General features: G+C 36.6%; 2 protein-coding genes across 2 annotated transcripts; one reads left to right on the top strand and one right to left on the bottom strand.

Annotated features, from left to right (window-relative positions):
- Window positions 1–2,957: 2,957 nt before the first annotated feature.
- LOC137006384 (saccharopine dehydrogenase-like oxidoreductase) lies at window positions 2,958–8,206 on the top strand. Its single transcript, XM_067367092.1, has 12 exons — window positions 2,958–3,272; window positions 4,633–4,745; window positions 5,208–5,288; window positions 5,642–5,771; window positions 5,930–5,979; window positions 6,110–6,240; window positions 6,401–6,518; window positions 6,756–6,875; window positions 6,993–7,049; window positions 7,135–7,246; window positions 7,340–7,421; window positions 7,538–8,206. Exons 1-12 carry the CDS (start codon window positions 3,074–3,076, stop codon window positions 7,626–7,628), a joined length of 1,284 nt encoding a protein of 427 aa, XP_067223193.1. The 5' UTR covers window positions 2,958–3,073; the 3' UTR covers window positions 7,629–8,206.
- Window positions 8,207–11,699: 3,493 nt separating this feature from the next.
- kif28 (kinesin family member 28) lies at window positions 11,700–26,691 on the bottom strand. Its single transcript, XM_067367759.1, has 24 exons — window positions 26,617–26,691; window positions 26,243–26,434; window positions 25,879–26,082; window positions 25,029–25,064; window positions 24,588–24,815; window positions 24,158–24,312; window positions 21,700–21,811; window positions 21,518–21,585; window positions 21,209–21,351; window positions 21,008–21,129; window positions 18,795–18,885; window positions 18,640–18,700; window positions 18,396–18,519; window positions 18,090–18,226; window positions 17,512–17,537; window positions 16,858–16,949; window positions 16,222–16,329; window positions 14,768–15,054; window positions 14,550–14,684; window positions 13,784–13,950; window positions 13,012–13,106; window positions 12,732–12,870; window positions 12,325–12,473; window positions 11,700–12,146 (listed from the first exon to the last, which is right to left on the bottom strand). Exons 1-24 carry the CDS (start codon window positions 26,689–26,691, stop codon window positions 11,988–11,990), a joined length of 3,105 nt encoding a protein of 1,034 aa, XP_067223860.1. The 3' UTR covers window positions 11,700–11,987.
- Window positions 26,692–26,797: the final 106 nt, after the last annotated feature.

Here is a 26,797-nt window from a genome sequence, read left to right as displayed (position 1 = left end):
ATAGAACAAGGAAGTCATCAGCCCGTTTTTATGACAGTGGAAACAGCGGTATACAGATAAGTAAATTATGTGAAAAATACTGTTTTTTTTACACGCGAAACATGAACACATGTTATATTGCACACTATAAACACAATCAAAGCTTCAAAAAAACACGAAAAACGGATCCTTTAAGAATCCGCTCAACAGCGCTCAAAATCCTAGAGGGAAATGCTGGTATTGTCACATTTTAAAATTTCAATATCGACTTGGTACCGAAGTCAGTACTTTCGACAACACTATTCTGGGAGTGGTGGGGTGTGGTCGCTTCAACCTGCAGATTAAACAACAACTCGTGGCAACAGTTTTAACGTAGCCCAATTTCACAGGAAAACCATGGACTTGGCAACACTGAATGTATATCCAGGTGAAGCGGTTTCAAGAACAACAAAAAAATGTAGGACACGGCTTGATTTTGTCCATTGAAAATTGATTAGATTGTCATTTGAGTGACAGGTTCTCCCGCCCGCCTGTCATCAGAGAAGAGATCTTGCTGCAATAGAGAGAACTTGTATTGATTAAAGATTTAGAGAGCACATGACTTATAAAAAATAATGATATGATAAATCATTTATAAAAAATACGGAAAAATTTAATTTAAAGGGGTCATGAACTGCGTTGTTTTATTGTTTTGTAATGTTTCCTGGGGTACACTTATTATGTTAGTATGCTTTTTACATCCAAAATTGTCATAATTTAGAAATAAAATGCATTTTTCCTACCCTGATTTTAGCCCTCTGATTTGAACGTGAATCGGTGGGCGGGGCTAAGCAGGCAGTGATGAAGTAGGCTTTGATCTTCTTTTGCAGAGGCGGTGCTTGCTGACCTTCTACGTCATAGATCCCCACTTTGTAAATCCTGTCGTTTACTGAGCCTGGTGTCAATTAAAGCTTTAATTGGACTAACAAAGAAGTTTTCAGCTCTGAAACTTACAGGATATTCTTATAGTACGATGACCTCTTATATGTCAAAAGCTGAAGGAAAATTTGATTTCTCAGTTCATCACCCCTTTAAATAACATACAAACAAAAATTGTCATTTTGATTTCATGGTGACTTTAAAAACAGCCAAATCTATTTAATATTTCATTTTCCCCATAGAAATAAATTGACAACAGGATTTGTTTTCCTCTAAACTAGGTCTCCATTACATGACTGTATTTACCAATGGAACGTTTTTAAGATGAAATTGGTACAAGAACAAGAATGTCATATGATTTTAATACCATTTGCTCAGGCATGTCTATTGTTAATAAACTTAACAGTTATTGTAATCATGGTGTTCAAATACTTAGTTTTTAGTTTTTACAACATGACCTCCTGTGTTAAATATGTCACGTTTTTATTCTTATTTGGTTATTGTCATAAGTGCATCCTGTGTTTATTCTACCGAATATGTGTCTTGAACATTATTATGTTTCCTTTTGAGGCGCACAGTCTTACTATGGTGATGTCAACATAAGTCTGCAGTAAATGTTAAAGTAATGTGTAGATTGAACACATAGTTATCAGTTTGCTGTGCTCTGCTCAAGTACATAAAAGTACTTGGTGGGAACTGTAAAACTATTTTGTGTTCTAATTTTTGTGTGTGTGTGTGTGTGTGTGTCTGTGTGTATGTTGTCTGGCTGGTTCAGATGACCATTGAATGTCTTTATTGTGTGAGTTTTCAGTATTTATTTAATGCAAAACAAAGTCTTTTAGAATCACATGTTCTGGTGCATGCACTCTCTTTTGCTGTCTGTACAGAGACCATTTGAGACTTTGGATCCTATATTTGTTTTTCCTAATTTTGATTTTGTGAATATATCATGTGACGATTGCTGTATTTCCTAATCGTATGGTTCAAATCTGTTTAGTTATTGTCTCGGGAGAAACTTTTAAAGAAATGCAATGAGAAGTTTTTGACCAAATGTACTTGGTGAATAAATCTTATTGTTGGGACTGAAGTGTCTTTGTATTATTTGAATTAAGTGTTATGCATTAATTATTAAAATCGAGATGAAATTAAAAGGAACATTTCATAACACACATTCCTGGTCTTTATTGTGCACGATTCATGCACTTCAAAAGTTGAGAAAACTTAACATTTTAAGGCAACAAACTTCAGCAGATTTTTTAGTTTTCTCAACTTGTTGTATTCAGTTTATACAACAAAAAGTTGAGAAAACTCAAAAATCTGCAAAAGGTTTCTAAACTTTTTATTTTTTACAGAACACAAAATAATTAAATATCTTCATAAATTGTCAAAATGTATAATAACTTGCTTAATTTCTGAAACAACTTTGTTTTTCAGCTCCAACCACTTGCCTTTAAGAGACCACTTTTCAAAATTCAGTCAATTCCTTATCAATAACATTATTTTCATGTTGAATATCCAGGCCAAATGTGTCACATTGCAGAAGAAAATGGGAATAGTGTTTCTATGCTGACTAAATTATCTATCTGCATGCCAAAGTCTGCATGTAATTTGTTGAAACAATAACAAAATAGTAGATATATTAATTTACATATATTGTTTGTGCATTATTAATAGAATAGTCAATTCATAACTATGTAAACAAAATAAAACATTTAAAAATGTAAAAATAATAAATCGTTGTGAACACATTTCATCACAAAACATACTGTAATCTCCAGTTCCGCCCACAAACCGAGCAAACCAATCAAAAACAAGGAGGTGAGACGTACTGCACGTTTGTGTTCTAAAAGTTTGTATGCGTATATTCTACGCAGTTCATATTTGGTCAATACAACGTATATTTGCTTGATTCTGCATATTTTTGTGGTTACAACAACTTCTAACATTGTTATTTAACGAGATTTTGTCTGGCTATCCATCTTCCTCCCTCATTTTATAGGTTATTTCGGAGGGTGCGCATACAGAGCTTACACATTGATGATCCTCTTCAACGAACTACAAGTTGAACGCGTCAGCCCGCGCGCTACGGAAGTAGCTTCAGTCTCTCAACTGTCAGGTGTTCCTCGCGCTGACCGCAGTCTGTCTCTTCCAGTATCAGCAGCAGCTCGGCAGCGCTATGGCGGCGTTCAGCACTTCATCCAGCAGACCCTACCACATCATCATCTTTGGCGCTTCGGGTTTCACCGGACAGTTCGTGGTGGAGGAGGTGGCCCGCACCGCATCCGAGGGTCCCAAGGGGAGTTTGAAATGGGCCGTCGCCGGCAGGAACAGAACCAGGCTGGAGAAAGTTGTAGAGCAGGCCGCTGAAACTCTGGGTTCGTGAAGCCACCTCTGTTTTTGATTGAATTGAGTGAACTGATATAACTGTTCACTCCGCTTTCACCCCACAAATCATCAAGGTAACCGTAGCCTGCGAAAATACCATAGTGCTCACAGTTATTGATAGCTCTGTAAAATCATATTAATAGTTACATAAAGGGTCTCTTTCAAAAACTTTGGTTCCATTCATTGTTGGATGACTACTGTAGTATCTATAAAAACTAGGAATGACTATGGTATTTTAGCCAAAACTATGGTTATCATGGTAATTTTGTAGATGTTGCGAGAAGATAACTGTGTAATGTGTTTTAATTGAGCTGTGCATGCATTGATTTGTACTAATTTTACATTTACCCAAAAATAGTACTAATAATACTAATACTACAACTAAATAAATAAATAAATGGCAATATTAAAAAAAAACTATTACAATGACAAAAGCACCTAAAAATAACTGAAAATAGAAAAAATCATTAAAATAGCATATAAATAATACTACTACTAGTACTATTAATAATAATTAATAATAAAAATAATACACTGCTCTGTGACACTGGTTCCTAACTAAGGGACTGTAAAACATTTATATTATCAAGTCTTGTGGGTTTTTGTTTTGCATCTTTTAAAAATGTACAGGATTGTTGAGCAGATTTAGTTGGCGAGAATATCTAACAAATTCTGCATCTAAATTCGATTATCCGTTTAGCAGAAGTGCAAGAGGAAACATTTTAGACTGTAAGAGCAGCAAACTTGGCAAAGATGTGAAGTGTTAGAGGGGTTGAAAATGATGACCCAACTATATTGGATTGGACTTGACTTTGACCCACATCGTGGCATTCGCCAGTAAACTGATTTCCTAAAGGGTTAATGCTTTTCTGCTTTGACCAAATAAATGCCTCTTTGTTTAGCTTGGATAATGTACATGCATTTTTTTTTAGACAATAGGCTCTTTGGTCATGGCGGTCTTTTGGGATGGTTTCATTAATCCTGAACAGCTGATGGAAAATTATATTCCATTGACATATCCCATGCCTTTAATCACGTAGCTTTGAATGGATTGGCTCATTGGCAACAGAACATTTGCTCAGAGTTATATTTAGTTTCCACTAAAAATTAATGTAGGCAGACAGGCCACTGAATAATGACACGACTATTTAGGAGTTTTATGGTCGAAGTTACTTTATCTTAGTGGACAAACTATATAACTATGATACTGAATTTGGCCTAGATTATATCGCATTTATGCAGTACATTATATCATAAACATAAACATTTGCATTAAATATGACATAACCCAGTACTCTTTGCATAATTACAGTGTATGAGCAATATCATAATTAAAATGTTCGTTATCAGGTATGCCGGAGTTGAAGTCTGAGGTAGATGTCCTCATCGCGGATGTCAGCGATCCGGACTCATTGGCTGCCATGTGCAAACAGGCGGTCATTGTGCTCAGCTGTGTGGGGCCTGTAAGTACGCAGACTGTTGGACACAGAATCGCTTATTTATGGGCAGCATTATATATGATTGGTCATAAAACATCAAGCTATTGATAAATTACTTATTGAAATTTTAAGGGCCTCATGTTTACTTAGCTTGCTACATCAGATTGATAACGATATGTGACTATGCGGTTTTGCAATACTGTCCTTTAAAAAAAAGATAATTACGTTTGTACGTTGAACCTCAGATGATCTTGTATTTTCTTTAAATTTGTCAAAATAGTACGTATGCCTTAAAGAGTGGATTGTTTTGTTGTTTATTAGATATTTTTAGACAATAGTATGCATATAAAATAAATGTTCATTTACACTACTCTGTGTGTGTGTGTGTGTGTGTGTGTGTGTGTGTGTGTGTGTGTGTGTGTGTGTGTGTGTGTGTATAATATATATATACACTGATTCATAACTTTTTAAAATATTTTTCTACAGTATAGATTTTTTGGTGAGCCTGTTGTCAAATGCTGCGTGGAGAATGGAGCACACTGCCTTGATATCTCTGGAGAACCACAGGTGCTTTTCCTGACACTTTGTTCTTATTTCATTATCTCATTTACAATAAATCCATAAACGGATGTTAAACCTAGCAATATTCAAGTTTTACATCCATAATGTGTCGTATCCCACATTGAAACATGATTTGCAATGAGAATAAGAGGATTTGTTGAAAAAGTAAGGTTGCTTCGGAGGTGAAGCAAGTTATTTTGATGAAAGATTATAATATTCTTGGTAATAACATCATGAATTTTGATGATTAAGACAATGGGTATCAAGCAAATTGGGTCTAGTTTGATTTCATGTTGGCTGGAACAGCATTTTGTATTGAGTGCAGTCTCAAAATACAGAAATATTTCTATTTTCTGTAGTTTTTGGAGAGTATGCAGCTAAACTACCATGACCAGGCTGCTAAAAATGGCGTCTACATTGTGGGAAGCTGTGGTTTTGACTCCATTCCTGCAGACATGGGTGTCATTTACACCAGGGACCAGTTTAAAGGTATGTTTGTCATGTAATTATTGTATTATATTATGTTAAATGATATTATATTAAACAATAACAAATTATATCATATTTCTAAAACATTTCAATACTAATATTTTGAGTAATATTAATATGCTGAGGATTTGTTTTTGTTTTTTTTTTTTCATTACCAGGGACACTAACAGCTATTGAGAGCTTTTTGACTGCAAATGCAGGGCCAGAGGTTGGTGCTCTGACATTTTAAACTTAAAACATATAAAAAAATGAAAGCTCTGAAAACTTGGAATAGTCTGTTTTTAAAAGGCCTTTGTGTTTAAGTCTCAGCTGACCCATATTCTCGTGTGTGTCCGCAGGGAAGCAAGCTCCATGATGGCACCTGGCAGTCGGCCATCTACGGCTTAGCCGACAGCCAAAAGTTGCGGAGCCTCAGGAAGAAGTTTGGTTACAAGCCTCTTCCTGTGGTGGGGGCAAAAATTAAAAGGAGGTGTGTACAACAGCAAGCAGAATTTGTAGCTTATCTGCAGTATTTCTAAAAGTCCATTTATAATGTTTTGCATCAGAAATGGTTGTAATTTAGATTTTATGACTATTTTCTACCCTCTCTTTGACCTTTACAATGAAACAGCCTGTTTATGTCTTTACAGGGGTGCACTGTTTTATAGTAATGAGGTGCAGCAATATGCAATTCCCTTCATGGGTACTGACCCATCAGTGGTGAAAAGGACCCAGCGTTACTTCCATGAAGAACTCAATGAGACACCGGTAACTTACTGTTACATATAGCTTTCATTAACTGTAATAAAGCTGAATTAAAGAAATATTAGTTGAAAAAGTTGAAGTACTAAAATTACTTAAAATGACTGCAACAAGATTAAAGCAGTAATTCCTAAATTCATAGATTTCTTTTTCATAAGTCTTTTCTAAGTCAGTTTAATTCAAAATGACCTGCATTGTGATTTAATATTACAAGTTTTACATATACTGACATGTTTCTTACAGGTTCAGTATGGGGCGTATGTTGGTGTCGGCGGTATTTCTAACGTTTTTAAACTTGTCTTTGCTGGATTGATGTTCTGGTTCCTTGTAAAGTTCAGCTTTGGCAGAAATCTCCTTGTTAAGGTAAAACATCATTTTGTGAAAGCCATATATTGCCGAAACACATTGCATTTAATTTGATGACTACATTGTAGTTTGTGGATCTTGTGTTTTCTAATCAGTTTTACACTTTGTCTGCAGTTTCCAGGGTTTTTCTCATTTGGCTTCTTCTCCAAAGAGGGTCCAACTAGAAAACAGGTTTTATAACCACGTCATCATCTAGTCTGACAGCTTTAATCTTTATGATCACATGTACAGCTTCATTTAAATGTGATGTCTGCAGATGGAGGGCACCTCTTTCCATTTCATCTTTTTTGGAGAGGGTTACACTGAAGATCAGGACCCCACCGAGGGCAAACCCAATGCTAAGATCCGCACTGTGGTGAAAGGACCAGGTACCGTATTAACGTCTGCTTCATATTAGTGTAGATGAAAAGCTGCATCTGGATATTTCTCATATCCCTTCTTTTGTGTGTGGTGTTTCCCAGAGCCAGGATATATCGCCACACCAATCGCTATGGTTCAAGCGGCCATTACCATGTTGAATGAATCAGATTCTCTTCCAAAAACGTGGGTTCTGGCAACTTATCTAGTCACTGTCATATATATGTTCAAATCTAAACCTAAATAAGCAGTTTGTATTATTGTCACATCCTGAATGTATGTTATTGGGTGACTCTCCACAGTGGCGGTGTGTACACTCCAGGAGCGACGTTCGCCAAGACCACCCTCATCGACCGCCTCAACAAACATGGCATTGAATTCTCCGTCCTTTAAGTCCCTTTTTCTGAAACACCTATTAATTTGCTTGCTTGAGCATAGAGAAATCGTGTTCCTATTTGAAGCTTCCTCTGCTATCTTGCAGTATTGCTGTTTTCCAGTTTTGTGTCCTGGCTTGTGCACAGTAGACTGGGATGTTTATTAGCATGCACTCTGCTCAAATGGCTGAGAAATTTGCACTACAAGTGTGGCACAAACACTCTTGAAACCCCTCCATTTGATCACATGTGTTTCAGTTTGAAAGTTTGGAATTTTAATTTTGAATGTTTTTATCACTAACAGAAATGCTCATTGTCACAGATGACAAACATCTCTAAAGACATTTAAAGCACATGCAGAGTTTAAAGAAAATATAGTTTGAGTTAAAGAAAGTTTTTGTAATATTGTCTTGAGTTATTATATTTGTGAATCCTATAACTATAGCAGGATAGTTCAACTAATACAAGAAATGAGAGGAAAAATGTTTAAGAGACCAGTGAATCTGTGAGTTGTCTGAAATATTGCAGAATGCTGTTCTGGCTTGTTCCTAACTAAATAAAAGATCATATCAAATCGTATTCTGGGATGAAAGTATTTAAGAGCTGTGTCCATGTATTTAAAAAGTAGTACATGCTTACTGTAATGTGTACTATTTATTTTTTCTTATGTGAAAACAGTATGCGGTATATCATGACTTTTTAAGTCATGCAATTTTTATTTATTTTCATTTATCAACTTTTAGTCTATGCTGTTTTCAGTTGATGTGTGAAGAAAACTTCACTAAACATTATTTGTAGTTGTGCCTAAATTGCAATCATTTTATCATGAAATTCAAACATTACATACTGTCACAATACATGACGTCACATACATAGCACCCATGTTTATGAAAGGGTGCCTGTAATGCACGTCATCAACTCTTTTGTATGAAGGAGCTATGATGAAGGTAAGCCCTAGGCATGACAATGAGACACAGCGTCTCATTCCACTCCTCAGAAAATGGGTTACATAAGTAATCTAGACAGTCCCTTCATGGTGATGACGCTATGGGGAACCAGTACCCACTACATCTTGCTGAGGGAATGCCTTCCTCACTAAGCTGTGTATATGCACAAACATAATGGGCATAGCATAAACTGACTACGGATTTAGCCAGAGTCAGCATGTCATCCCAAGGGCGCATCCAACTGGACTCGTAGGCTGCATTTACACTGCAGTTCTTGATGCCCAATTTCGATTGATTGATTATATCAGATTTTTTGGATGACCAGCTTACATCTTTTTCAAGGTGACTCATAGCCGACATCTGCATTTACATTATACACTTGGTGAAACAACCCAAGGTACACGTTCTGACCAGGAAAAGGGAAGTAAAAATGGTTTGCAATGGACGCAGACAAAATTATAATACAAACTTTTGCTTTTCTTTAAAGGTCAGCAAAACATTGGTCTCTTAAGGTGAAAAAAAAGCACATGTTGCATCCTGGGCATTGAAAAGAGCCATGTGATCACGAATTGACTTCATTCGTCATCGTCGCTTTTTCAGTGACATATGTCTCACATTGACGGGAGCATCCGATCTGTCCACTTGCATGGCAGATGCAAATGCACATATCCAATTCATATCAGATTTATTTCCACATATGAATGAGGCCTGAAACCGATCTGAGAATATCAGAATTCATGTGCTTTTTTCCTGTTTACATGTTCATAGGGTCATATCGTATCTGTGCCACATGGAAGGAAAAAAATCTGAATTGGGTCACTTGAACCATGTAATGTAAATGTGGCCATATAGACTGTACAGTAGCACCACTCCCAAAGCCAATATCTTCCAATAACTGGAGAAGATACACAAGTTTCTAAGCTCTATAGCAAGGGAAGTCCCGACCTTGCGGGACAGGCATTAGCCTGAGCTCTAAGAAAAATTGGCTCTGCAATGTCAGCACCTTGACAAAGCCCTTAGGGAGTATCCTGGAGTATATCAACTATGATATTACCACTATTTCCAGGGTAAGAATGCAACCCTCCACTTCATCAGAAGGGATGCAAACACAAAAGCGGCATAATATACCAAAAACTCTCGCCATCAACACTCAACACCTAAGTAAACCACAGGGGAGCTTCAGCTCTACTTTTAAATATCCTTGAGCAAATCAGAAGTGTGCTCACCCCCTGCCTTAACAAAGGTATGTTCCATGAGCCATAAAAGACTCCATTCACTCATCTAAGTTATAGAGTGAAAAATAACGAGGAATGTTCCCAGGCAAACTATCATTACTTGTCAGGTTCTTTGAACATGGATCATACTAGAGAGACTTTACACGGTACCCAACAAAAAGGGAGCAAAAGACCTTACTTTAAGACCCATCAACATTTGAGGAGGGATATAAAATAAACAGGAATACAAATTGCCTGCCATACTTAAGTTCACCGTACTCATGCAAGGTGCTAAAACCTCAGTAATTAGCTGTTGAGGCTACAAACTTCAATGTTGCTGCTCCTCCAAGCCTACATACCTACTCATACTCAGGAAATGGTGGAAAATGAGAGCAGGGTATAACACTGTGTGCCCAGTAACTCTCATCACCCAGGCTCTAAACCCCAAGGGAGCAACAGGGGAGCTTAGTCCCTACTTAAAGAGCAGCTCATACCCTGCCTTGAGTACCTAAGACCCACTATAGGTAGTGCTTCTTTTTCTTTAGCACTAGACTATAGTATGTGACATAACGAAGGACACGCCATAGGCAAACTTTCTCTCTTTATTAGCATTGTCAAACCAGAGCCATAGAAGTGCACCCATCCAAAGGGGAGTGATTTCCCTACTTCAGGACCCAACAATAGTTGGAGAAGGAGGTAAACAAAATAGAGGAAACTATACTGCTTACCTAATTTCGGCCTATAAAGCACTCATCCAAAGATGAGCATACATCCCTACTTCAAGACCCAACAGTAGTTGGGGAATGAGGTAAACAAAGTAAGAATTTATACTGCCCTACATAACTCTGTTCACCCAGTATCTTACACCCTAAGGGGAGTATCTACCAACCTCCTCAGGGGAGAATATGCTTCTACTTTAGACCTAACAGAGGAGAATAGAGCTCAACCCAGAAAAATAAAATGCAAAAGCTAGTTTCTTATTCTATCAATATTCAAGTGAGAACAGAACCTTCTACCGCGAATGCATTGCCACGAGTGCCTCCAACTTCCCTGAGACCGGAATGTGCTCGTGCAAACGATTCCTATGCCTCGGCAGAGAATCAAACAAGAACAGAGCTTCTTACCGTGATTGCATCATAATCAACGTATCCAGCTCTCTTAGGAGCCGAACATACACCAACAGAGTGTTATCTTACATGCACACACAAACAAGCAGCTCCTGAAGACAAAAAAGCTTATGACGTGTATTACAGGCACCCTTTTATACTCATAATCTGGCAATGATTTATTGGCATGTTTACACATGCTTCAGACACCGGTCATGCTGATGTCGTCCCCATAAAATCAACTCAACGACACAGTGTCAAATTTCCACTTCAAAAGGTAACACCTAGTAAACAGTATGTCCCATAACATTCAGCTCAAAAGTTGGAGAATTTTATTTTTAATATTATATATATTTTTGACTTAACCAGTATTTTATGCATGTTTTAATAAATTCGTCATGAAAACGTAAAAGTTTTTATGACAGCCACCATTTGAATGTTTATGTTACAAAAATAACAAATTGGAATAGAAACATAATTATACAAATAAATAGTTTTATAAAAACTGCCTTATGTGCAACTTAAATCTTTGCTTACAAATCAGTTGTTAAAGTTAACCTTAAATATTATAGTTATGTACCAACTTACAGGGCTCCATGTATAGTTTAAATATTTTCCTTTAGAAAAATTTACATAGTGTACATGATATATATCCAAATTAAATCATATCAAATCATAAGCTTGTGAATCGATTCGTGAAATTTGTGTCAATACTCAACCCAACAAATGAGTTAAAACTTAAAATAATCATAGTTAATATTGCTTCCATTGCAGTTTACTTGTCACAGCAAAAATTAATGGTCAAGGGCATTGCAGTGTGCTATATAATATTAAACTCAGTGTGTTCTGGTTGTATACAAATGCAGTGAGTTATCGGAGTATTCCAGTACACAAACAATTTTCACACAGTGCATTCAGTATGGCGCAAACTACATTTAACTGTTTAAAAATAGTAGGTCCCATTCCAAATGCACTCTTAAGACAAAATCAGAGCATGAATAATTAAAAACGCAAGCAAATATGTCTGTAGCACTTTGTCAAACCTTTATTTAACAAGATTCAGTCTTATAAATGTACAACATCATAGGATATGACTGAAATAATAGGTGTATCAGGACCAAATCCCAGACTTTTCTCTCTTTCGACGTACAATGGCAGCCACATCTTGTTTCAGAGTGGTTACGCACTGTTCCAACTGTTCAGAAAAGTCCTTCAGGAGATAGGTATGCTCATCTACAAACAGTCTAAAACCCAACAGGTCTGCTTCCTCCTATGGAGACACAAACGCACAATGTATCGATGCTCTGAACATATACAGTCAAAGCTTGTACACCCAAAAAGACTTTTGCTGGTGTCTGAATAAATTCTTTAACATTAATGATTATGTTAAACAGCTGGACTACAGAGGCTGATTGGCATGACTGATAGAATGGGACTTGCATACTTACACTGGGTTTGTGTCTGCGCAGCCGTTGAAGTTGCCCCCTAACAGAGGTCATGCTGTGGTAAAACACTTTTAAGGCTTTGGCAAATTCAGCATCACAGCTGGGCCTCAGACTGCTTCTTCGTTCCTGTCGACCACGGTTATTCTCCACACCTTCAGCAGAAATGTGGGAGAATAACAATGTTATAAATTGAACAGGAGATAATATAGTGGCCTACTTGTAGAAATGCTGAGCTGTTGTGTGAATACATTTGTGTTCTTGCATGTTTCATGCTTGTTATTGCAGGATTACTTTCAAAAGGTATTGGTTCAGATCCCGGACGAGCCCCCAATTTGTGTTACACCCTGAGCAGAGAGGCTACAATATCTTGATAGCAATAATGTACTGCATGACTTATCAAAAGTACTCACCATTTCTGGCTGAGTTGAGTTGCTCTCTTAGAGTGCTGTTTTCTTTCCTCAATGCTGCGTTAACATTTCTCAGCTGTTCCAAGTCTTGATGGAGAGCTCGGAGAGATGAGCTGAGGTCAGAGCCTCCGTTTTCTGCAGTCTAAACAAACATAAATACACTTCCATAAGATAATTCAGTTTCACAGAATCCCAGCGTAACCCTGGCCTTGCTCATGCAAAGCATTTTGGGTGTTAAACAATGCAAATTTATATGAAACATACATATGGTCTGTTTATATACCGAGTGTTCTGATGCACTGATCTTGTCAATAATAATGCTGTCCTCTTGAGTTATCTTCAATCCATCCATACAGGAGACTAATTCAGAACATCCTTCTACAAACACAAACATGTTTATTAGAGAAGTTCAAGAATGCCTCAAAGGCAAATGGTTTGGTTTGATTCTTGATTCAGTTTCTACAGCTTCTTTGTATTTTCTGTAATCAAATGACTTTATTGTCAATCTAAAAATGCACTACCGTTCAAAAGTTTGGGGTCAGTAAGATTTTGCTTTAGAAGAAATTGATACTCTTATTAAGCAATGGTTCATTAAATTAATCAAAATTGTAAGTAAATACATTTATAATGTTATAAAAGATTTATCTTTCAAATAAATGCTGTTATTTTTGAAATCCATATTCATCAAAGAATCCTGAAAAAAGTATCAGTTTTCACAAAAATATTAAGCAGCACAAATAAATGTTTTCAACAAAGCAGCATATTAGAATGATTGCTGTAGGGTCATATGACACTGAAGACTGAAGTAATGATGCTGAAAATTCAGCTTTGCATCAAAGGAATAAATTATATTTTAAAATATATTCAAATAAAAAAGTCATTTTATAAATATTTCACAAAATTACTGTTTTACTGTATTTTTGATCGAGTATTTTTGATCAGCCTTGGTGAGAATAAGAGACTTCTTTCAAAAACATTAAATAAAACTTACCAACCCCAAACTCTTGAATGGTTGAGTGTAATATTCCTTGTAAAAATATATCAAAGACCTTTACCCTGCAGACCCCATAGTTCCAACACCAGGGCATTGCTCTGCAGGTAGCTAAGCAGTTCCTGAGAGGTTCTCAAAGCAGTTAACTGGACTCTGTGGTCCATCAGCGGGTTCACGTTGTGCCACATCGCTGGAGTGTAGAGCGGCTGTGGGCAGTCAAACACCCGAAACCTGTCAAAGTTCAAATCTTTGGTTGAAGTTTTTTAGCACAAATAAAATTTCATTTCAAATCTCAATAGGAATGCAAATCATCAGACATGGCATCATTGTTAACTAAAACTAAAATACATTTTTTAAAAGGTTGTTAAATGAAATAAAGTTGGAATAAAATCAAATGTAAATTTTAGATGGAAATACAAAAACTAAATAAGCTCAGAAATAAAATATATTTGAAATAAGCTTAAATTACTAACTGAATTAATGCTAAAGCTATTTAGAAAAAAAATGAAAATCTTATAAAATTACTAAAATTAAAATAAAAACTGATAAAAATTCATAAAAACTATAATAGTATATAAATAATATGAAAATAACACTGAATTCAGACGTGTTACGCACTGCAGTGTGATTCGTGTATTAAGGTCCAAATAAATCTAGTTAAAAATCTTGGTTGATAATCAACCCCTTACATTATGAATAATGGAACTTCTAGAACTTTTGATATGGATAAGTATTATTACTAATATAAAACAAAAATAAGCTGTAATAAAATCCACACAAAGTAGTCTGCAGATACTTCATGAAGAGTTCCAGCACTGATCTAAACGAACCCTATTTGCACGCCTCTGTTACGAGCCTCTTTAACCCAGCGTAGGCCGCAGCACTGATCCAAAACCAGCTGAAAGTCCAGCCGCTTCCCAAGCAGCTCTGATGGGTCAATGAGGATGTCATCTTCACCCAGAGGCCTACAAATGATAAATATCATAGCACAACAAATATTTCATTCATGTAATCAACATTTTTGTTTACATGTAGAAATGTTACTCACAATCCCATGGGGCTGCAGGGCACAAGCTGTGTCTGCAGTATGGCCTCCTCTGTTCCTTCCGGACCCACCACTTCCACCTGCTCCTCCAGAGGGATGCGGAATGCCACGGACTGCAGCCACAGGTGAGCACTTCCTAGGTGCAGAGGCTCCAGAGGATCCCAGAACGGATCTCTGTCCCTGGGAAGAGGAGCTCGGTCTGCCCCCTCTCCTCCTTCCACCTGCTGCTGGTACACCTCTTCCATCAGAAACTTACGGTTGACAAATTTGGCTTTGGACCACATCCACACCTGAGAAGACAGTAATTTCCGAGGGAATTTCTTTTACCTTTATAAGGGCAAGTTTTGTAACCTTTTTAAAAGTATGTGTCCATTTTCATGTAAGTTTTTTAATGTATTCAATAAATGCAATTAGCATAATAAGACTATAATAAGATTATAAGACTTTGCACTGCAGAAATGGCACAGATCCTATACCTGAAGTGGCATTAAGATGTATTTAAAACGCCCAATACATTCAGGAATGAAGCAAGTGACTGTCTTTATGAATGAGCCATTGAATCATTAACATACCCGATTCATTCGAAAATGCTTAATCATTCATGAACAAAATATCACTGTTGATCAGAGAGGCAGCAGTTCTGCTGTCGATACTGACAATATCGTGTCTAAAATGTATGTCACTTAATATTAACTTAGCCTATTTTTAATTTATGTAGTAATTATATACCACTAGACAAAGTATAAAATAGTGATGATCTTAAAAAAAGGACAAATGAGAATCTGTCTCAAGGCTGTGCCGGCAAGCGGACAAGGTATTTAAAAAAATCTGACCTAAAATCAGACAGATGGCCACCCAAAAAATCTCATGTTTTTTTATTAAAATCTTAAAGGCACAGCAGCAAAAATTGCCTGTTTAAATATAAGGGTCAGAGAGAGGGCGAAAAATATGAAAAATTAAACTATGACTGTTTTTGGTGCAAAAAAACATTGACTAGTATAACAAGTGAAGTTAAGGGTAATAAATAAAAGTTCAATAAACAAAAGTATGGCTCCTTTAAAAGTTTTAGCGCTAAATTGATATCGGGTGAGACATGGAAATTTTTTGTGCATGCTGTGAGATAATATAACATCAGTGCCCTTGTGATTCTGCTCTCCATCTGATTCTGTAATTGCATTAGTCACTTATTCAGTTACACCAGTCCATGTTTTCAAAAACATCTAATTCCATTTTGGAAAATCACATCACCTGACATCTGTGTCAAACACTGGTTGGCAGTAAGATATCTGTACATTCCTTTTTGACTAGTTTGTTCTGTAATCTAAGAAAGAGACACTTTTTTCCAGCTATTTGCAGTGCACATTCGCATTTGCTACTCTTTTGGGTTGTGCAAATCCAAAAATGAGAGGAGCTTTATCAGTAATTGATTCAAATTTCCACAGAATCAGAATTCTCACCTGTTTGCTTTCTACAGATGTCACTCTTACTGCAATGTCCTTCTCCAGGTCATGACCCTTAGAGTCTGACATTGCCAGATTCTTGATTTCCAATTTGAACTCAACTCCCTGAAAAGATAAAAGTCAAGATTTTAAGGTGCACTGCATTATAAGCCTTATCCAGGCTTGTACATACATGCAACATCACAAAGATGTTTTCAGTTAACTCCACCATTGTAGAAATACCCAATGGCATATGTTTTTCTGCATGAATGATTACTCCACAACCAGATATGTCAAGTTTCAGGAAACAGAGTGATAAAGTAAGTAACATTTGACTTGCCCAAATAGATTTTTCAAAAGTACTGTTTTTCTTTTTCTTTACTTTTTTTTTTTTTAGGGTTAAACTTCACTGTATAGTGATTCATACTAAGAGAAATTATTCAGCAACTGCTTGCCAAAAATCTGTCACGGTCTTGGACTCTTATTTTGATATTCTGTTGTGTTTCCCTTAGTTCCTGTTTCCTTGCTCTGTTTAGTTTTGGTTTCTGATTATGTCCTTTTGTTTCTATGGTTGATTATTATTAGTTCCTTGCATTTATAATAAAAGTCTATGGATATACTTAATATGATTGCAAGTTTAGTAACTGTACTCACCTTCTTTAACTCTTTACTCATTTGATTAGCTTCTGTCACCATGGGCATCAGCTTTATATAGTCATAGAACACAGCCAGTAGACTGGGGTCAGGCTGGTGTGGCCCTGCAGGTGATGTTATTGTTAACTAAAAACGATTAAAATCATTTTCTTTCATGGAAATAAAGCTGAAATAAAATAAAATATAACTATTAGATGAAAACTTGTTGAAAATGTTGCTTTGGCATTTAACTGAATTAAGTTTAAAGGGTTAGTTCACCCAAAAAATTACATTTCTGTCATTAATTACTCACCCTCGTGTCATTCATTTATCTTCAGAACACAAATTAAAAGATATTTTTGATGAAATCTGAGAGGTTTTTTTAATCCCCTATAGAAAGCTACGCAAGTACCACATTGAAGGTCCAGGAAAGTAGTAAAGACATCGTTAAAACAGTCCATGTGACAACAGTGGTTCAACCTTAATGTTATGAAGCAACAAAAATACTTTTTGTGCGCAAAAAAATGAAAATAATGACTTTATTCAACAATTTTTTCTCTATGTTGCCGTTCTGACATAGAACCTGAAAATGCTGCTCTATACAACGTAAACAGCATAGGAGACTGACGGGGTAGAGAAGAAGTTATTGAATAAAGTCATTATTTTTGTTTTGTTTTTGCACACAAAAAGTGTTTGTATCGCTTCATAACATCAAGTTTGAACCACTGTAGTCACGTCGACTATTTTAATGATGTTATTACTTCTTTTCTGGACCTTCAATGTGCTAATTACGTTGCTTTCTATGGGAGATTAAAAAAAAAACATCGGATTTCATCAAAAATATCTTAATTTGTGTTCTGAAGATAAATGAAGATCTTACGGGTGTGGAACAACATGAGAGTAAGTAATTAATGACATAAATGTAATTTTTGGGTGAAATAAAATAAGTTCAGGTACTAAAATGACTAAAACCAAAACTGAAATAAAAATGAATTAAAGCTTAAATAAAAAAGATACAAAAGTACACAAAATTACTAAATCTTACATTAAAATGAAAACTGAAAATATACAAACAAAAGATTCAAAATATTAATAAATACTATAATGGTATATAAATAATACAATAATACTGGATGCATCTAAATTAGACCAAACCTAAAGATATCTATGTAATAAAAAAAAACAAAAAAACATTTCAATTGATATAAATCCAAACCCCACACGTACGATGGCCCTGATCTTCACACAGAGACTGTATATGGAAGCCCTCGGCCTCTGCCAGCTCAGACTGGAAGTAATCATAGTCATAGCGACTCCAGTCCTCTCCTGAGCGCTCCGAAGGGAAGCCAATAAACAGGTAAGTGCTGTTCGAACCCAGGACGAGTCGATCCTTCATCAGAACGTAACAAAGGCAGGTTAACACTAAACCAAAACTCAACTTGGTAATTCACACAGATTACCTTTCTGATTCATATTTGAAAATGCACAGCATGATGAATTTCTTTATGATTCAAGTGCATATAGTAGCTGATAATACAGATACAGATAATGAAACACACCAAATGCTGCAGCTCTATCCTTTTAGATACCGCCACTCCATTCACAATGACCTTTGACCCAGACAAAGGAGTAATTGATACTCTCCTTTGCTGGTTTGAGAACACAGCATGTTTTTCTTGAATGCTGAAAACGGAAACAAAATTTCACATTTTTTAATAATGTTAATATACAGCATTAATGTTCATTATGGGGTGCATATCATATTGGGACGCAATCTATTCATCTTTCTCATGCTTGACTTACCCTAGACCCCTAATAGAGAGCGCCCTGGGCGAGTTGTCAGCCAGACCAATATCCCATTCACCTTCTCACAGAAAGACATAAATTATATATATTATTTAGTTAATATATGGATATGATATAACTGGTCTGATGTCTCTATTGTAAGACAAACTCACCTTCCTGAATGAAAAGCTTCACCACGCCAGACAACTGAGCATCCTCATTGATGTTCATTATGTACGGATGCATCTGCATCATCCTTCGTTCCTGAAGCGGGAAAAGATTTTTGAGAGATTAGTGGTTAAATAAGGGAAAGGATCCATATTTTTAACTAAAACTATTCAAAATAGTTTTTGTTAATTGAAAGAAAGCTAAAATATAAATATTAGGAATTAGTTCCTAATTGATTAAGCATTTTTGAATGAATTGTGAGTCAATGATTCAATGACCGATTCAAAAAATGCTGTTTTGAATGAATCAGATGAACGAATCAATCAATGATGCACTCATAAAGACAGCGACTTGCCGTCACCAAAGAGTGGTTTTAGTTTTATATTTAAAGTATAATTTATTTTTTTCCAATATTTCTTGTTTCTTTAGTCAGCATATTTTATATTTAAAAAAGGAATCTCATAATGTTATTTATGCAATTGCAATGTAAATCAAATGCATTCATGGTATCTCTCAGCTGCATTAAACAGTCTGTCCACATCCAAATGCCTTTTCAGAATAAAAGAATATAATATTAAAAAAAACTTTAAAAAAAAACATTTGCCTTGGTAACTAAGTGAAATAAAATATGACTGAAACTAAAACTGAAATAAATGTTAATTGCCATTTAAAAAATGGCAAAAGCACATAACAAAATTACTTAAAGGTGCAGTATGTAGGATTTCTGTCCGCTACAGTGCTCTAGAGGCCTATTCAAAACAAAGGCGTAGCTTGATGACACCAAGTTTGAGTGCGGAATCTTGGGACATGTGGTTTCCATCTCAATGGATGGTGCAAAGAATTGGGATTGGACTTGGGAAGAAATCATGTTCATGGTTGCGATTATTAACGTTACTGTAGTATGAAGCAAAGCAGGACCGAGTGTTGTGGGAGCTGACAGAGGCTGCTGGAGCGACTGCGCAACACACGCTGCGCGCAGCCGAACTTTTATTATGCCACAGTCGCGGCTTCCGCTTTTCCGGTCATGAGTATGAGGTAACGCAGCTCTGTTTATCATATTAGATACATTTAAGTGTGTTGAAAATGATGTTATAACGTTACTCTGTGCATTCGCTCGGCGGCTGCTGCGAGACACTGTTACACAATGCAGTAAGCTAGATCGATTTTAGAATATCATATTAAATGCTGGATGTCTTGTGTTGATAAATGGCATGCAATTCATTTTCAAATGTATTGTATGATGGAGAAAATACGGTATTACTGTTACTAAAAATAAAGCTGCATGTGATTATGCTATGTTAGCTACTTGACAAAATAGGGTTTTTCTCTGAGGCATGGTAAAGCATGGTACTCGCAAAAAATCAGAAAATTAGATTTAAACAATAAGACTAAACGTGTTGAGCTATATAACAAAGATTAGTTTTCTGTTGATAAATATATCAAAACAGTTGTTCCCTTGTCTATTAAAACATGTAATATATTAAAGCATCTTTGGTGTTTCCATGGTTTCTACAAAATAAAACTGCAGACCGAGGGTTAACGAGGGTATGACAGGCGACTCCTGACACGTCCCCGAGCCTTGGTTAAAATTGCAATTTTCTCACGATTTACAAATAGCTGGAAACATTTGGGATATTGTAAGTACTCAAGTGAACAAAACATAGAACACTGGCCTAGTGGTTTTTGAATATTTTACTGCAAAAATCTTACATATTGTACCTTTAAGTTTAAAATTAAAACAAAACCTGAAAATATATAAATAAAAGCCATTTCTAACTAGTAATAAATTCTAAAATATAAATAAAGTTTGGATAAAAGAATCTAAATGGCTCATTGTTAACTCATTCCAGCAGGTTCACTACTGTACATCAACTGATGTACTGCCTTTAAGTGATGCTTATATTGTGCCTAAGACATTCTGGAGTGTCAAAATGAAATACATCTATAGGTCATACAAACATCTCAACATTTCATTGTTGAATCGATGTAATATGGTCAGCTTTTACAGCCCCTGACAATAAATTTGTGTAAATATTATGTTTAAACTGTGAATTCTCAGAGATCATGTACCATTACTGGTTTAGAGGCCAACTTTAGACATAAAACACCATTTGTTGTGTATATTTTCTATAGAGGAAGTGATTTTGGAGAACATTTACATTTATCAATTTGGCATATGTATTCAAAGTAAACCATGTAAAACAGCATCTTTGTTTACCTGTGTTATAGTTGCATACTGAGTCTCCCAGTCCTTCAGGGCCTCTTGCAGATGCTGTTCCCACAATGTCTGAATGGCTCGAATCTGCAGCTCATTATGAGTCAACAATCGCCGCAGCTCCTCTACAACAGACAACACTTTTAATTAGATGTAATGTTTCTTGCATTCAAAATTACTTTGTATTTCTATCACTTTACATACTCGTCTCATCATCAGTTTTACGGCCCTCTTGGCCCAGTCGGCTTAGTCTCATAAGCAGTTTTGCATTTTCTGCCTTGAGTTCCTTCACCAGTCGTTCTGTGGGACTCTCATTCACCACAGCTTTATTCTGGATCCGCTTGGCCCTGAAAAGAAGGATATTCCACAATGTGTCCGTTATATATTACGTATATATTAGGCTGAAGCAAAACTAACATGAAATACAGTGGTAATTCTAGCTGGTCTATACTTCAGCAGGCCATTTATGTAAACCGGTAATGACTAAATATAACTTTTTATATAAGAACCCACCTCTCTGCATATCGAAGAGTAGAAAGAGACTCTTCATAGCAAATATCTGCAGGACTTAAGGTTGCGATCTGTGCATGAGGACAAGAAACAGTTCAATGCAAATTCTTTAGTTCTAAAACATCACAACTACATTGATTTAGCCTCAACCATAGATTAAGAAAACTACAGGCAAAGTTACTTACCATGACGGTTCGACTGTTACCACCAAGAGCAGACTGCAGTAATTTGGTGAGGACAGAGTCTCTATAAGGGATGTGAACTACTTTCTTCCCAAGAGCCATGTCTGCTAGAGCACTTTATAGACATATAAATGCAAAACAATTTACAACAGCACATTAAACAAATCAAACTGCAGTGGCTCCGAAACATACTTAGACACATGGGTCACTTAAAAGTTATAAGCAAAATTAACCCTGACCCCACTTATTATACGGCTAATCAAAAAATAAATAAACAAATTACTTGACTTAAATTATTTTATAGTCTTACAGTATATACTTAGCTTCAGCTAAGTAAAAAATACTTGGTAGCACTTTATTTTATAGTCCTGTACCCCATGTGCATACTATGTACTTATTACAGTAATATAACTAGGTAATAGCTAGGTACGAACCCTGAACCTACACCTAAACTAACCTTAACCCCTGTAGTTACCTTATATTACCCAGTGTTCGATATCAGAGATAGAAGAATGCACCATGTGCTGTGTGTATATATATGTATGGATTCCTTGATGAATAGAAAGTTCAAAAGAACAGCATTTATCTGAAATACAAAGCTTCTGTAGCATTATACACTACCGCTCAAAAGGTTGGGGTCAGTAAGATTTTTTTTTTTTTTTGAAAAGAAATTAAAGAAATTAATACTTTTATTCATCAAGGATGCATTAAATCCATCAAAAGTGGCAGTAAAGACATTTATAATGTTACAAAAGATTAGATTTCAGATAAACACTGTTCTTTTGAACTTTCTTTTCATCAAATAATCCTGAACAAAAAATATTGTACACAAATATTTTGTACAATTGTACACATTAAATGTTTCTTGAGCAGCAGATCATCATATTAGAATGATTTCTGAAGGATCATGTGACACTGAAGACTGGAGTAATGATGCTGAAAATTCAACTTTGCCATCACAGGAATAAATTACTTTGTGAAATATATTCAAATAGAAAACAAAAATATTTGTAAAAATATTTCACAATATTACTGTTTTTACTGTATTTTTAATTAAATAAATGTAGCCTTGGTGAGCAGACGAAACTTCTTTTAAAAACATTAAAAAGCTTAGTGGTTCCAAACTTTTGGACTGTACTGTGTATATATATATATATATATATATATATATATATATATATATATATATATATATATATATATATATATACACACACACACACAGCGGCCACTTTATTAGGTATTAGGTAACTCATTGTCATGTTCAAGAAACCAGTTTTAGATGATTTGAGCTTTGTGACATGGCGTGATATTCTGCTGGAAGTAGCCATCAGAGGATGGGTACACTGTGGTCATAAAGGGATGGACATGGTGAGCAACAATATTCAGGTAGGCTGTGGCATTTAAACATTGCTCAATTGGTACTAAGAGGCCCAAAGTGTGCCAAGAAATTATCCCCACACCATTACACCTCTACCAGCAGCCTGAAACATTGATTCAAGGCAGGATGGATCCATGCTTTCATGTTGTTTACGCCAAATTGTGACCCTACTATCAGAATGTCACATCAGAAATCAAGACTCATCAGACCAGGCAACATTTTTCCAATCTTCTGTTGTCCAATCTTGGTGAGACTGCATGAATTGTAGCCTCGGTTTCATGTTTTTAGCTGACAAGAGTGGCACCCGCTGTGGTCATCAGCTTTAAGTTTGAACATGTTGTGCGTTCAGAGAAGCTCTTCTGCAGACCACGGCTGTAACGAGTGCTTATTTGAGTTACTGTTGCCTTTCTATCAGCTTGAACCTGTCTGGCCATTCTCTTCTGACCTCTGACATCAACAAGGTATTTTCACCCACAAAACTGCCACTCACTGGATATTCTCCTATTTTTGAACCATTCTCTGTAAACCCTAGGGATGGCTGTATGTGAAAGTCCCAGTAGATCAGCAGTTTTTGAAATACTCAGACCAGCCCGTCTAGCAAGTCATGCCACGTTCAAAGTCCCTTAAATCCCTTTTCTTCCCCATTCTGATGCTCAGTTTGAAATTCAGCAGATTGCCTTGACGGTGGGTGATTCTCAATACTCAAGCTAATGAGCCTCATTTTCTGAAAACCGATCATACTCAGCTATCTTGAAGGACATCTCAGTTCTCTGATTGCATCACAAGGAGGTGAGGAATGAGCAGTGAGGAAGCTTCCTAGGGAGTCATGAGCAAGGACATACAGGTGTACCCTTCCCTTGCATCCTGAAGGGGCGGAGCTAAAACGTGAGGAAAGGAAACGAGGATGGACAAATAAAAAAATGAGAACCACCCCATGACTACATGCCTAATTGCATCGAGTTGCTGTCATGTGATTGGCTGATTAGATATTTGCGTTAACAAGCAGTTGAACAGGTGTACCAAATAAAGTGACCGGTGTGTGTATACACACTATAGGTTCTATAGCATGTATCTGCTGACCTGATGACATTTCCAAGTGTAGTTAAACTGAGATTGATGGCAGTGCCCTCTTTAAGCCTGTCGGCCTCTGACCCTGATGACCTTTGTCTCTCACTACCAGCCAAGTCCACAAGGTAAATGTTGGACTGTTTGGTGACGCACTCCTTTGAGAAGATCTACAAGCACAGTAAACATATGAGTAAAGAATCTGTGAGAAAAACACAGCCTCAGTTAATTGCGGTTATATTTTCAAGTAATCATGAAACTATACATTTTAAATATTGCACAGGGAAAACAGATCCAATCTGTTTATGGATACAGAAGCTTTTTAACGTGGACAAACGTAAACAAGCTGTGTTCTGATTGGGTAAACGCATGTTAATGCCAAGTGTAAACAATGCTAGTCACTTTCACTAGTCACTAGTCACGTTCTGCTTGGCAGAATGGAAACCTGTTTGAGCTGGACAATGATGAGCATGTGCGAGCGACTGCTGTTGGCGTTCATGTGTGTGGCTGCAGTGGTACGCGTGCGTGTTCCCTGCTCCATCAGCTGCTCCACCTGTACCGCACTGTCACAGGGCACCCGTCTCAGCCCCTCAACATAGAATCCCCTTTGCTGGTCCTCTCGCACCCGCAGACCACCTGTAGATCGGTTGGACTTCGATAGCAGATCTACAACCTGAGCACAGTTTGAAGTACCACTCAAGTCATGTAAAACATTTCATCATGACATACTATTTAACACTTTAAACATAAGCAAGTCGTCATTTAGCAGATGGTTTCATCCAAAATACACTTTACTACAAATAATTTGGGGACTGGACTATGAGAACAGTTACAGTAGAACTGTTAAACGTGAATTCATTTGCTTCAGATAAGGATGAATTCTTACCTGTTCATTGTAGATTTCCAACATGCTGAAAAATACCTGTAGTTGGTTGGGGGAAAAAAATTATTTTTAAGGTAAAAGATAATGGTATTTTTGTATGTTATTTTTTTAGGGGCTAATCACCGAATGTAACTGTTAGTGATATTCTTCTGGGCAGCATTTCCCAAAAGCATCATAATCCTAAGTTTGTCGTAGCTCTATTGGTGGCAATGATTCTACGATCTACTTAGGCTTATGATGATTTTGGGAAATGCAGTCTTCGACACAATGCCCTGAAGGAACTCAAAAGGTTTCAGGGCAGCACCAACTTGTGGTCAAAAACTATAATGAAATTTCCAAAAATGCTAATAGCTTTTAGTTCAGACTACTATCATTAGTCTTGATAGATCCCTTGGATCATGTTGAGAACATCAATACCAATTATGCCATAATTGGCTGAACTTCTAAATTTAGTGTCAGCACCACCTACTTGTCAAAAGTAATAAGCAATTATGTCACATTGAAAGTGACTGTATTTGTCGGTTTTTCAACCATTTTGCTCAAAATCATCTCCAAGTGCCTTTTACTCATTTTTGCAGTTGGTCTGACTGCAGTTGCGCTGCCATGCTTGCTCATCATTTTGCCTCTGTACTGCTTGGCCTATTTAGTAATGTGGTCATTTGTGAATGTAAAAGCTACAGTATTTGTCAAAATTCCATTAAGGTGCAATTTATCCTTCAAGTTACATTTGTCTTTAGCATGTTTTTTTAAATTAATTCTAAGTCGCATCAAACCAAATAGAAAGTAAGACCAGAATTGTACAACGCATTGCATTATTTAGCATTAAGCACCTTGAAGAATTTGTCTGACATACCTGACACTGCCTGCTGTCTTGCATGCTCCGGATAGACTGAAATAGTCTCTCACAAAGGGTGGGTATGAGGCCTTTGTTAGGACCATAACCGACCATAGAGTAACTCTTCCCAGAGCCAGTCTGCCCATATGCCAGTAATGTGGCATTGTAGCCCTGCAGTGCGTTATCCAGAATGCCTTGCCCCAGATCCAGAAACACACTTGTCTTTAAATGACCACAGGAAACAGAGAGATTGAACCAAATAGAAACTTTGTTAGTACAGTGGTTACCAGGTTAAGCACACATTTCTGTTACAATCATCAACATGCACAAAGATGTATTCTTTTGCAAGGTGAGATAATATCTATATAACCTGATATGTTACCTGGTCTGCATAGCGCCCACCTGCCTCCTCAGGTACAAACAGACCATCTTTGTTTCTAGTGAAGCCGCTATGAGACCAGTAGACGTAGTTGAAAGTGAAGGTGCGGCTGTTCTGAGGGTTACGAGGGTCCTGAATACTGATGTTGTTTGAGGTCATTGAGATCACACAGCGACTGCCTGCATCCCGCTCCCTCTGTATTACCAAGAAAAAGCTTCAATTTTGAAAGGCTTTCAAGTCTTGAAGCCGTTCTTCCATCTCAAATAGTCAACAAAGAGGACAACCAAATAAAAATCTACCAAATCAACCTTAAAATGCATTCATGCACATCTCATTATATGCCTTTGCAGTATTTGAGATGATCTGGCTGTACTAACCTTATTGAAAGGCCTGACTCTGACTGCCACTTTCACACAGTCCTTGCTAGCCATTTCGATTCCCCTCACCCTCATACCCACGTGGATACTTCGGACACAGAATGAGCAGCAGAGCAACAGGATGAAACCTGAGCACTTAGTTACGCTCACTTTCTACCAGGGCCCAGCAAGATGAATAATA

Source organism: Chanodichthys erythropterus, chromosome 18, assembly GCF_024489055.1.
Source record: "Chanodichthys erythropterus isolate Z2021 chromosome 18, ASM2448905v1, whole genome shotgun sequence".
Classification (NCBI taxonomy): Eukaryota; Metazoa; Chordata; class Actinopteri; order Cypriniformes; family Xenocyprididae; genus Chanodichthys; species Chanodichthys erythropterus.
Note: the sequence above shows the minus strand (reverse complement) of the source record. Positions and strands in the feature narration are given on the sequence as shown.